Source organism: Montipora capricornis, chromosome 14 (assembly GCF_036669925.1).
Source record: "Montipora capricornis isolate CH-2021 chromosome 14, ASM3666992v2, whole genome shotgun sequence".
Taxonomy (NCBI): domain Eukaryota; kingdom Metazoa; phylum Cnidaria; class Anthozoa; order Scleractinia; family Acroporidae; genus Montipora; species Montipora capricornis.
Window position 1 is genome coordinate 34,798,286 of NC_090896.1, and position 12,500 is coordinate 34,810,785.

Below are 12,500 nucleotides of genomic sequence, written 5' to 3' on the forward strand. Positions count from 1 at the left end.
CTCATGATATATTTATCTTGAGGAGTTGAGAACTTGTGCGCATCGTAAGGGACGATCGTAAAGAACTGTTTTCACTTATGAAAAGTACTCGTCTTGCTCAGACGTCATATTTCTTCCGTAGTTTAACGGCCTCTTTCACCTTCTGTCATATTGAAACCATTCGTTTCAAATCGTCCGTTTTTGCAGGCGTTAAAGTAGCGTTGTATTGCGTTGTATACTTTACTTCGTCACGCAACACGAGAAGACTGTGTAGCCAGCGAAAAGAATTTTTTAGATAGTGCATTTTCGCGAGAAATGGCATTGAAATGTACAAAACACACTGCAAAACAGGTGGTGATTTGCTTTCAAATTCTGAGAAATCAGGTGATAGCACATTCATTTGCTTTTTTTACAGGCGAAATTAGAAACCTTTCTTGTGGCTCCAAATTTGGAACATGGAAAAATGAGCCAAAGAATCCAACAAAAAAAACCAACCTCGTGACTTCCTTGAGACAACATTCCAATGTCTTGTGACCTTCGATTCTTTATAAAACACTCTCAAAAATCGAGATTGGATTGCGCCGAGAGTGTCAAGATTCCCTAGCCATGGCTGTGCTCTTCCTGTCTTTGGTCGTTCTTTTTACATCTTGTCAAGCCAAGTCTTTTCAAGAGTCTGGAGCTCTAACAAGAGAGGCCATTGACTACATCAATGCTTTCTCTACTTGGAAAGCAGATCCTGATTATGCTAACTACGACCAAGAACATTTCAAGGGCTTATGTGGTGTTCCCCTCGACGGAAATGTCATCCCCCGTCCACTGAAAAAGACTGGCGTTTTGGAAGGTAATTATTGCTATAAATCTTCATAATTGTTATTGTGGAAGCGCAGATTCGGCCAGAACACAATAGATGTTATTCTTATGCAAGTATTAAAGTGTCGGGGATTCAACAGTTAAGTTCAGAATTTTCGATGAAAACGTCAGGTCGAAAAGTTTTATTAATAATAGTCTATTGGTGCAGTATTTAAATTATCAGCGTACTTACACTGTACTTAGCTTTAAGCTATGCATCATCAAAGCTTAATGTGGGCATCTAATGTCGCAGTGTATTTTTTTTTAACAAATTTAAGCTAAAGCTGAATACTTTATTATTAAGAAGTGCGCTCACCTTACATGATGGAGGTATAAAGGGTCATTTAAGAGCTTGCAGTTCTTGTATAGATTATTTATTCAGAAATTTATTACTTTTCAAGAAACGACAATTATGCATATGCACACCGATTCACCTTCAAGGACAATAATATAGGGCACGCAAGTGAGCTTTAGAATCATAAAATACAAAATGTAACTCTATATGTGTGGTGTTCAGTGAATGCTGTGTCATGGTACGTGAGGATTAGTGATAGGAATGCTAAATCTCCCGGTCATAGGCATGGGTCGCACTTGGGAAAAGTTTTCAACTGCGACCAAAAAAAACCGCAATCGGAAATGAAAAATTGTAGTCATCTTTGTAGGATCACACTAGTAGAGTTTTGACTCATTGACAAGTGGAATAGAATTTCACTGGGAAAACATTTTGTTATCATTTCAAGCAACATGGATCCAGATGAAGCCTTATTTATTACTATTGCAGTGATTATGCTACTTTTTTGGCTGATCAATACTTCTTCTTGTTCGTTCGTCCACTTTTCGTAAGATTGTTCGCCAGTTTCCTAAAGATCAGCATTCCCAGGAATCGATGGAGAAGCGTTTGCTTGCCAATAATTGGAAGTCTACGGTAAAACCTTGGGGTTGTGAATGGTCGTAGCTGAGTTTCGATGTGCTAGGTCAGCTTGCTTGCATAGTCCGTGAAATTGGGAAGGATAGTAAAAACCATGTCCATCCCTAACAAAAGCGCAAAGATTTCAGAATTTCCACGTTTTGTTCACACAATAATTATTATATCATGTTGCAAATCTATATCACGTTTCATTGACAAGCATTGACAGTTACCGCCATGATTCCTATTGTTTAGCTCGAGTTTTCCAAAATCTGCCTGCCCGACCCAAGCACTTTGATGTTTTTGCCGATTTTCCAAATTTTTCCAAAATGGGAAACTTGGGGTTGCACTTGGCAATGTGAAATGATGACAGATTTTAACCGCAAAGTACGCAAATTTTATGAAAAGTTTCCCAAGTGTGACCCGTACTGTATTCAACATTACCCAAGCATAAAATCAATAATTTTTTAACACTAAGGGATGGGGACACTAATATTTGATTACCAGAAATGAACCTGTGATGAGACATTTAACAGCCATTTAGCTGAGGGGATCAAAGTTTTAAAAAAATGAAATGCTGGCGTTGGGATAAGTTGGGGGGGAGGGGAGGGTGGAGTGATGGACATGTGTATTTTGAAGCTTTTGTGTTCAGTCATATTAAGAAACACTAACTTTTTCGAGTAAAACGTGTGATAGCCCTCATCAGAATGATATATGACGAAGGCTGTCACTAGCACATCAATTTCAATTTCACTTGTTTTACCCAAAAAAAGTTAGTGTTTTTTAATGTGTCGTTGCCATACATGTTTATTACTGTTTTACACTGGCTGAAGCAACCACTAATAATAAATACACTGTGACACTTATCACAAGTTCTGCTCACATGTCTGCTCAATGGCGTAGAATATGTTGTACCATTGTATTAGGTTATATTTAGAGGATACTAGTAAACACTGACTCAGCATGACACAGTAGAAAGTCTCAAATATTCTTGAGCATTACATGTTCTGCCCGGCCAGGGTCAGTTGAAGCTTCAAATTTATGTGGCCAGTATATTTCCGTGGAAGGCAAATTAATGTATAGAAGTGTCCATGACCAATTGAGAGCTCTTCCATACAAACAGATACAAAAATGTTGTGCAAACCTAGATAATACTTATTGTAAACTGCTGTTTTTTTTTTCAGTGTGGATTGGTCTATTTGGCATTCAAGATTATAGATCATATTCGTAAATGGCAGCTATTGTTCTTTTGTCTTTATTCTTATCATCCTCACAGTCTAGCCTCAAATGCACGAGCAAAATTCAACAGAATTTTTTTGCTCCAACATGAGGCTATTGAGGATAATTTCTTGGCTGCCATTCATGAATAATTGGTCTACTAAAGTAAAATTAATTGCTACTAGAGCGGTTTTCAATTGAGTGTCGAAAGTAATTAGATAATTACTTTGGTTTATGATTACTTCACTCGGTGATTGGTTCAAAGTTCTCGCGCCATTTTTTCAACCAATCAGAAGTGAAACCAAAACCAATCGTGGCTCACCCGTGCACATTTTCCCGCGCTTTGTGTTGGCTACGTGAAATTACTTCAAGTTTTGATTGGTTTGCCGGATTGTCTCAGTCCTTTTTGATTGGCCAAAGTAATTACTTTGGTTTTGGTTTTACGACACTCAATTGAAACTCACTCTAGGTAGCTATATTTAACAGTTGCTAATTTCCTTTTTTTGATTCTTATTTAGAAAAGACAGATTACCAAGTCATTAAGCTTCCAGACTCGTTTGATTCAAGGGAGGAGTGGCCCAAATGTAAATCTATCGATGAAATACGTGATCAAGGATCATGTGGAAGCTGCTGGGTTAGTGCTTACAGTAGAAATATTTTAAAATGATTTAAAGTGCTACTTATAACGACCAAAAATTCTTATTCAATTCTTATTTTCCTTTGGTTTTCAAAGCGAGGTCAACTAAACACTAAGTAACCCAAGTTTTAAGCCTTGATTAAAAAAGACACCTGTTAATGTTAACTGGAATTTTCCTATTTAATGGTCTGCCATTACTAACTTTAAAATCTTGAGAAAGCTGGATTGAGAAGATGACATCAAAGACTTGATAGTTTAAGAATGCGAGACATGTGTATGTTGCTGAATTAGAATTAAATTCACATAATTTTTGCATGTATCATAAGATGCACTTACATGCTGAAATTTTAAGCTATTGAGTAAATGACGTCACCGTTCCCTAGATCCAACCCTCTGAGGTGCAGTCGCTCAATTTTGAACACAAGTAATGGCAGGCTGTGAAATGCAAATGTTACACTCAAATTAAACAGCCTTTGGATAAAAATCAAAGCTCAAAATTTTGCCAGGCAGTCAAAACAGAAATTGTCATTTGAGAGAGGGGAGGGAATAAAATTATTGTTTAGGCATTGGGGGGGGGGGGGGAGAGGAGGAGGGAGAAACTGTGTGTAAAGGAATAAATATTAAAAAATCAGAATCCGAAAAACAAGCTAAACTTGTCATCATCGTCATCACTTTGCCAAAGCATCATGCTTGCCAAGGTGACAACATTAGTTCTACTCTAATTCAGGAAACTGTTATAAATTCAAATCAAAGCACATGTTAGTTTATGGAAAGAGAGGAAAATTGGAGTATCCAGAGAAATGAAAACCTTGCAGAACTGCATTGAACCAACAAACTCAACTTGCTTATGAAGTTGAGTCCAGGTATCAGGAACAACCGTTGTCTTCATTCTGTAAAATGGATAGACAGGCAGATTATGGATGTATACATGGACTCCAGGTCCAAAGACCCTTTCATGGACCCTGTCCATGGACTTTCCCTGTGGACCACCCGTTATTCGTTACAAGCAGAAAAATCCTTAGACGAAAGAGAGAAGTGATTGTCGCACTTATCTGGACAATTTAAGCAGTAGCCCATGATTATAACCCTTTCACTCCCAAGAGTATCACTTATAGATTTTACTCTGTCTAACGCCAGACGACTTTACTCGTCAATGGGGAACCCCACGGGGGTGAAAGGGTTAAGCCTATGTCAAGGCAGTTTTGGGAACCAATCTATTTTTAGTCTAATCTTTTCCACAAGAAACAAAGACAGTTCCAGTTTGGTGATGCTATAATGTCAATATAGCACTGTCTGTGAAAACGTCGCTGCTAGGTATGGGCTATTGATTTAAGCAATTGTCTCTTATAGACGACACCTATGCCACCTAATATCTGGGCTTCTGATAGGATGCGAAAAAAAATTAAAGATTATGTGGAAAAAATTTTGCCACATTTTGTGTAAACATGCGCTGATTGTGCAGTAATTACACCAGATTATGCGGAAATTTAAACAATTGGTAGAACTACGGCAATAACCCTAACCCCATGTATGTTAGATCTAAGATGTAATGACTGAGCATTGCAAATGCTTTTACAGGCTTTTGGAGCTGTAGAGGCTATGACAGACCGAATTTGCATCCACTCCGGTGGGAGATTGACACCACACATCTCTGCTGAGGATTTGCTTTCTTGCTGCACAGAATGTGGAATGGGGTAGGTTTGCGCTAGTTGGAGTTTCTTAAAATGAGTTTTCGACAAGTTGTGTTAGTGAAAATCAAAGTTGCAACAAGAAGTGTACAGTGTAGGTCAGGTTTTATGACTTAGTGAAAATAGACTAGAATAATTTCTGAATGGAAACCTTGACATTATGCAATTTCATCTTTGACTCTACATATAAATTTGCTCACAACATTGAATCCAATTAAGACTTCTATGGACTTTTGACGCACATTATTTTTTTGAGGGAAGCACGTAAAATCTATCACATTCTGCAACAAAATGTTTTGGAATTGAGCAAAATGTTATATGTTTTATGCATTTTTATGACTTGTTGTGATGTGTTAGATTTTATCATTCCAAGGTAGCCAATGACAGGGCTGTCAACCTCTCAGATACTCATACATGTATCTTTGGGTAGATAAAAAACATGAAAGGCCAATTACTCTATTATTTTGAAAACCCTTTCAAATAGGCATTTATTATATTTTTTACTTCATAGGCACTTAGATAAGGAAATTAATGTGAAGAAATTTATAAACCTTTTTCCGGAATTTACATGTACAGTAGGTCTTGATTATCAACAAACGTTTCGACTGAAACCATCAGGTCTTCATCAGTGAAGTTTGTCATGTGATAGTTCACTATCACGTGACAAACGTTGAGGAACAGAGGTGGGGGCCCGGTCCCAAGTGTGAGACAGAGAGAACTGGAGCCCCCCCCTTTCTGTTCAGGGTTGGGTCCTCCACCCTTTCCCATAACGCTTCTTGTATTCCTCTCCTTCGCCAATCTCGTTCTTTATCTAGGATCTTGACTCCCTTTGAATCCAACACGTGTCCCGTATCCTTATTAAGGTGACAATAAACTGCTGAATTTTGAGCAGGATTGGAGTTCGGCCGTTGATGTTGTTTCAGCCTGGCTCTGATGGACTGACTTCACTGATGAAGACTGATGGTTTCAGTCGAAACATTTGTTGATAATCAAGACCTAAATTCCGGAAAAAGATTTATAAATTTCTTCACTTGAATTGTATCCGGATGAATGATAACATTCACTTTCATACGGAAATTAATGTTGGGGGATTCATTCAGATGGGTTGCAGGGTGTAAAACCTGCGAAAATGTTGGCGATAAAATCTACTATTATTATTGCGCATACGTTCTCTGCTCATCTTGTGATACTAGGGTTTCCTGTGGGTGGTGCTTACTAATACAGGATATCGTTTTTGTGCAGTTTAAAACTATGCAGAGAAAGTGCTTGTGGTATCCAAACTGAAAATAACTGGGAGTAACCATGCATTTTTAACAGATAATTTAATTAGCTTCAATTTGGAAAAGAACCCCATGTACATTGCTTTCATTTTAAAGCTTTTTACAAATATTGTTGATCAATTATATTTGAAAAATGTGTGGTTGCCTCTAATTTTCTTTTTGGATTTCAATAAGAGATTGGACAATGTGCAAGCCAGCGAGGCACGCAAGCCATGACTGCAAGTCATGCAAGCCAAGATGGCGAGTCAACATGCGAATCACACATGCAGTTATTGGAAGCTAACCGTTTTAAAATGGGTGCTTACACTTAAATGCGAAATTTTTATGGCTTGCATGACTCGCTGGCTCGCAGATTGTCCAGCCCCTTTCAATAACACTTCTAAAGATCTGCTTTTCCCACACTTATACATAAACCAGGAAAAATGCATTTGAATTAGTTGGCACAGTCCTTAAACAGTTAGGACACAGTGTGAGACAGTGAGCCATGTGTATGTGCCAGCCATAATATTATTTAAAATTTATGTCTTTTTAGGCTTAATTAAGACTTACAGTAATATTCTACAGGGCAGTAAAACTGGTTTTAACATGGCCTGCTGACTTAAATGCCAAGTTAGTGCACCACATTTATTAATGACTGTTCTCTTTTTGTTGCTTGGTTAAGGTGTAATGGAGGATTCCCAGAGGAAGCCTGGTAAGTTGTGGCAAGATCTCATCATTTTGTACATGCATGTAATCTGAGATTACATTAATACCCTCTATATACTTGTATTGTTCTTTAAAAAAATTAAAGAGGACATGTACAAATCTGAAATAATAATTATTTGAAGAATACATGTACTTCAAGGTGTACATATGCGTGATTGTGTACACGTAACTTAGGGTTAGAAGCCATGTGAGGTTACATGTAGAAGTGATAAAAATGAGGTGTTTGACTTAAACAAAGATCTTTCTCCTTAAGCCGTAAGTCACAAAAATAAAACAGTATTTATTTGCTTAATTGCATGAAGCAGTAGAAGTTTCCTTTCATATCCTTGATACAGTTTGAGAACGTTATGGCAAATTCTCTCTGATAATTATAATGAAGACAACATATTGTATGCAACTATCTGTCCCAATGTTTCATTCTTTCTTTGCTTCCTTATATAATTATATTTCCTAATTTTCACACAGGTTTTATTGGCAACAGAAAGGTTTGGTCACAGGAGGCCAGTACGATTCAAACAAAGGCTGTCAACCTTATCAAATCCCATCTTGTGATCACCACGTGAAAGGTCACCTTAAGCCTTGTGGATCTGTCCTTCCTACACCTCCATGTGAGAGAAAGTGTGAAGCAGGCAAGTACATTCCGGTAAAATTTAAGAATCCGATCCCACCAACGCGTCGGCCGACACACCACCGACACACGACCGACACGTCGGCCAACACACTACCGACACTTCGGCCGACACACTTCAATAACAGTTCAATAAGGCCCAAATGAGTCACCGACACGCCACCGACGCACCTTGTATGTTATAAGTTTAAACAGTGGCCAACGCGTCGGCCGACAGTCGGCCGACGCGTTGGCCGACGCGTTGGTGGGATCGGATTCTTAAATTTTACCCATGACTGCATCTTATGTTAACAAGAGATGCCCTGGTATTTTAGTTTTTCAAATGCACAAATCTCAGATTGGTACAAGTTTGGCTCAGTTTTGAGTAATTGATACTGTTAGATGTTTAGACTTTAAGGTAACCTGTCTTATTCCTGCAAATAAGAGAGCAGTTGCAATAAACAACACATAGCTTCTGAAGTCCTAAACTAGCAAACTTACAAAAGTGATAATATTGTATAGAGATCATTTCACACTTCTTTATTTGTCAACAGGATACAATGTTTCGTACAGTGATGACAAGAAGTATGGCAAGAGCGGTTACAGTGTGGGAAGTTCCGTGGAAGCAATTGCCACAGAAATCATGACAAATGGCCCTGTGGAGGCTGCCTTTACGGTTTACTCTGACTTCCCAAGTTACAAGAGTGGTATGAGCTGTAGCTTTAAAAAGACAATGCTATGACAGTTTTGCCATTTCATGTTAGTTTTGGCGACGCTACCCATAAATTCTATAAAAAAGTTAATTATTGGTTTTAGGGTTGCGATGAAAAAGTGATTTAAAGCAGTCACTTTTAAAGGCAAAAGGTGTTTACACGTAGTTTTCCTCTCGGCTTTTCTGCCATTCCTTAACTATAATAATTATAATAATAATAATAATTATAATAATAATAATAATAATAATAATAATAATAATAATAATAATAATAATAAATAAAAAATTTATCAATACCATATGATAGCCGTATTGAGGAGAAAGAAGTCGAGAAGGTAGTGAAATACCAGGATCTAGCAAGAGAATTGAAGAAGTTATGGAAAATGAAAACAATGGTAATTCCTATTGTAATTGGAACATTTGGAACAGTTCCAAAAGATCTAAAGAAGAGACTAGAGAATATTGGTTTAGACACCAAGATAGACGAGCTTCAGAAAAGTGTTATTCTCAACACGGCAAGGATTCTTAGGAAGGTCCTAGAAGTTTGAGGAGACTTGTTGTCACCAAGCTTCCTGGGGTACGGAAGTTCCATTGGAAGTCCAATGTGCGAAAACAATAATAATAATAATAATAATAATAATAATAATAATAATAATAATAATAATAATTAGTATCAAGAAGGACAAAAATGCAAAATCCTGGGTGCTGTTATTACCTGCAAGCTGCAGAAGATAAACACTACTTGGTACAGGACATAATTTTAAGAAGGGTTCTATCCATAAAATGAACTGTGCCCAAGGACCAGCATGACCATACCAGGGGTGGGGGGTAGAGGTTGAACAGTACAACAGCTGAAACAACCCAAATCTTTACAAAAATGCTAACCTTAGGCCTAAACATTATCTAAAGTGTAGTGTTTAGGCCCAAGGTTACCATTTTTGTAAAGGTTTGGGTTGTCTCAGCTATCGTACCCTTCACCCCCTACCCCCTACCCCCCACCCCCGGAATAGTTATGCTACCATGGACCATGGTTTGATTGCAGCCTTAGTGAAGCTTCAAGGAAGCAAATCTTTGGTAAGAACATAGAAAATAATAGGGTGAGCTTAAGCGTGCACGTTTTTGAGACGCAGACCACAACCAGAAGGGAACATTTTGCATCCCAGGACAGTGATGTCTCCCAGACTTTTACACTAATCATCTCTAATGGGGAAAAGATACTTAGCAATGTAAATGTGGTTGTGTGAAGACAAGTTAAAAGGGAAAGTAGCTCACTTCCGGCTGCCGTCCACTTCTCAAAAATGCGTATGCTTAAGCTCCCTAATTGTAATCGTCATCATCATCGTGTTGTTTCATTTATTAGGTGTATATCAGCACAAAGTGGGTACCATGCTTGGAGGACACGCCATTAAAATCTTGGGCTGGGGAACAGAGAACAACACACCATACTGGTGAGCTTAACTGCTCTCAATTTTCAAAGCTTTACAGTAGAGGAAACATCATTGGTGCAAAGTTCTATAATCGTATCCATACATGTATAAAACAACTGAACTTTTTGTTACAGGCTAGTTGCAAATTCTTGGAATGCAGACTGGGGAGACAAAGGTAGGGAAGCTCTCAAGACTAAAAAGTTTATGATGCTGGAGTGAATGGGAGAAATATTTCTCCCAAGATCATGGCATGCAAAGCTTGAGTTTTTCTCAGGGTGGTTGTTCAAGGTTATGTGGGGTGGGGGAAGAGCTCTCTTGTTAACTTAGACTATAAATATTTTTCCAAGAAGTTCACAGCGTGACTGACGGACTGATAACAGATTTCTTACGTCCACAATGTATAGCTAGCTTTTGCACATCTATACCTATACATGTGTATAGACTTTAGGCTCATATGTTCATCAAGAATTTTAATAGAGTGACCTTTAAATCCACATTGGACTTGTTCATGTGTTTGGCAGGTAACAGCTCAAAAAAAGTAAAAAAGCAAAACAACTGTGCAATTTTACAAGGGGTGTCTTGAAAAGCCCAGCACAAGTGTAGTACATTGCACAAGATAATACAGTTGTATAAAAACAGGACCTAATTAATTCATAACTTTGGCTCTTTCATTGTCTGCAGTACAAGGAAGCTTGTAGCAGATGGTATTACATTTTTCCCATTCTGGAACGTACCTATGTAGTCAATTAAGTGAATTTTACTGGGCTTTTTCTTTTCATTTGGAAGTTTCCGTTGGATTGGTTGATCAATTTTTTTTTTCAAACAGCTTCAAACTTGGTTAAAATTGTTGAAAATGAGGGTTGACTTTTGGGTGTCACTTTACTGGGTTTGGTCAGCCATGGGTCCAGCTTCTGCCAAACAACACAGGAAAATCTGATAAAAACTTCGGAGTTCTAACCCTTGAAGTACGAAAGGTTGAAAAAGTGTTCCCTTGGGAAACTCCTGATAGCATCAGAAGCTTCCCTTTGTTTAGAAATGTAAAACCCCTTTAAACTTCATTTCATTTTTCAAAAGGTTATTTTAAAATTCTCCGTGGCCAGGATGAGTGTGGCATTGAATCAAGTGTAGTTGCTGGCATGCCAAGGTTTGATGAGGAACCAAGGATGGTGATCGTGGTCTGAAGAAGCAAGCTTGTATCACTCGACGCTGTCAAAAAACATATTAAAGCATCATTTTTCTACAACATACACTGTAATGACAAACCAATCACTGTAATCACAGTCAATCAGCATGATTGATTGTGAAGATGGTGTTTCAACAATAAAAAAATTTTAACGCTGAATTACATTATTGCAGCAAATGTCACTGAGTAAAATCATGCATTCTTTATTAGTTCCTCCTTGGTGTGGCTTCTTAGTCCATTGACTCCTTGGAGTTTGACTTACATGTGATAGATTCCACTGTCTAACACCAGACAATTGGGGCGTGTGCAAGTTACACCAGTCAAATACACCCTTTTTTTCTCATTTTTGCAAGGATCAAAGTTACTCAAGTACAGATTTCATTCAATGGATTGGGCAATCTAGGACCACAGAGCTCTTCTCTTGACTAAGGGAGAGAAGAGCTCTGGGGAACCCTTATTAAACAAAGCGTCTTCTTATTGGTTTTCGTGAAGAACAATCAAAAACATCTCTAATTGGTATATTCATCTTAGCACGAGGAGTGAGCAGGTGCTGCAATGTTCAAATAGCCAATTTTTGGCTATGCAAACCCTACGGCGCATGTTCTCCTACACAGAGTTTCCCAGAGCAAAAGATCCGAGGCTCTTGTAACGAGAATGTGGTTTGGGCCGGATAACTTTATCGTGAGGATGAGTCACTATCCATCAGTTTCAATCTCTGCAAAGATTTGCCCTCATAACATGTACTTTAGTGACTGAGTGGGAGGGCTGGATGGGAAAATACCTAACCCAAGGTCATGGCAGACTGACCAAGCACCAAATATTTTCCTGTCTGGCCTGAACAAAGCTCACGTAATAAGCATTTTATCATATTGGCTCTTTACACTATTCATGAGCACTCAGAAGATGTAGTTTGAACAAAATAAGTAACAGAAGATTAATCTAATAATGTTGTTTGCATTCGCTTTTCTGGCTGTAAATAACTTGGATGTTTAAAAGCGACAAAACCCCTAAAATTGCAAATTTGCACAGAGCAGTACCTCCGCCCTGCTCGTGCTAATGCGCACGGCCCTCATACAGGGAATTCCCAACAGTTTTACAATGAAGGCACACGCGGGGTAGTACTGGCCATATGATAAGGTGAATATGCATACTCTAAGCACATCTAGTTAAAACATTTGTAAGAAGATCTTGGCCAACCTTAAACATGAAGTAGATTTTATACTCTGGATAGTGACTTATTCACTGGATAAAATTATCTGGCCTTTGAACAACTGCGGCCAGGATTATAAGTAAAACACACACACTGTA

At 38.2% G+C, this 12,500-nt stretch overlaps 2 protein-coding genes across 2 annotated transcripts in view; one reads left to right on the forward strand and one right to left on the reverse strand.

Annotated features, from left to right (window-relative positions):
* Positions 1 to 492: 492 nt before the first annotated feature.
* Positions 493 to 11,351, forward strand: LOC138033715 (cathepsin B-like). The gene is made up of 9 exons (XM_068881514.1): positions 493 to 820; positions 3,472 to 3,587; positions 5,169 to 5,284; positions 7,220 to 7,249; positions 7,729 to 7,892; positions 8,425 to 8,577; positions 9,943 to 10,030; positions 10,144 to 10,184; positions 11,084 to 11,351. The coding sequence occupies exons 1-9, from the start codon at positions 586 to 588 to the stop codon at positions 11,188 to 11,190; spliced, it is 1,050 nt and encodes a 349-aa protein (XP_068737615.1). The 5' UTR covers positions 493 to 585; the 3' UTR covers positions 11,191 to 11,351.
* A 23-nt stretch (positions 11,352 to 11,374) lies between these two features.
* The window catches only part of LOC138033714 (serine/threonine-protein kinase RIO3-like), a 20,108-nt gene continuing 18,982 nt past the window's right edge, over positions 11,375 to 12,500 (reverse strand). The window contains exon 10 of the mRNA XM_068881513.1: positions 11,375 to 12,500. This exon is cut by the window's right edge and continues 510 nt beyond it. The gene's annotated coding sequence lies outside the window, so the exon portion shown is untranslated.

What these genes read in the sequence shown, in the direction of transcription:
- LOC138033715 (XM_068881514.1), top strand. Translation starts at nt 586, where the DNA reads ATGGCTGTGCTCTTCCTGTCTTTGGTCGTTCTTTTTACATCTTGTCAA. An exon ending in AAAGACTGGCGTTTTGGAAG is followed by an intron (nt 821 to 3,471) that starts GTAATTATTGCT and finishes ATTCTTATTTAG; the next exon opens with AAAAGACAGATTACCAAGTC. An exon ending in TGCAGACTGGGGAGACAAAG is followed by an intron (nt 10,185 to 11,083) that starts GTAGGGAAGCTC and finishes ATTTTTCAAAAG; the next exon opens with GTTATTTTAAAATTCTCCGT.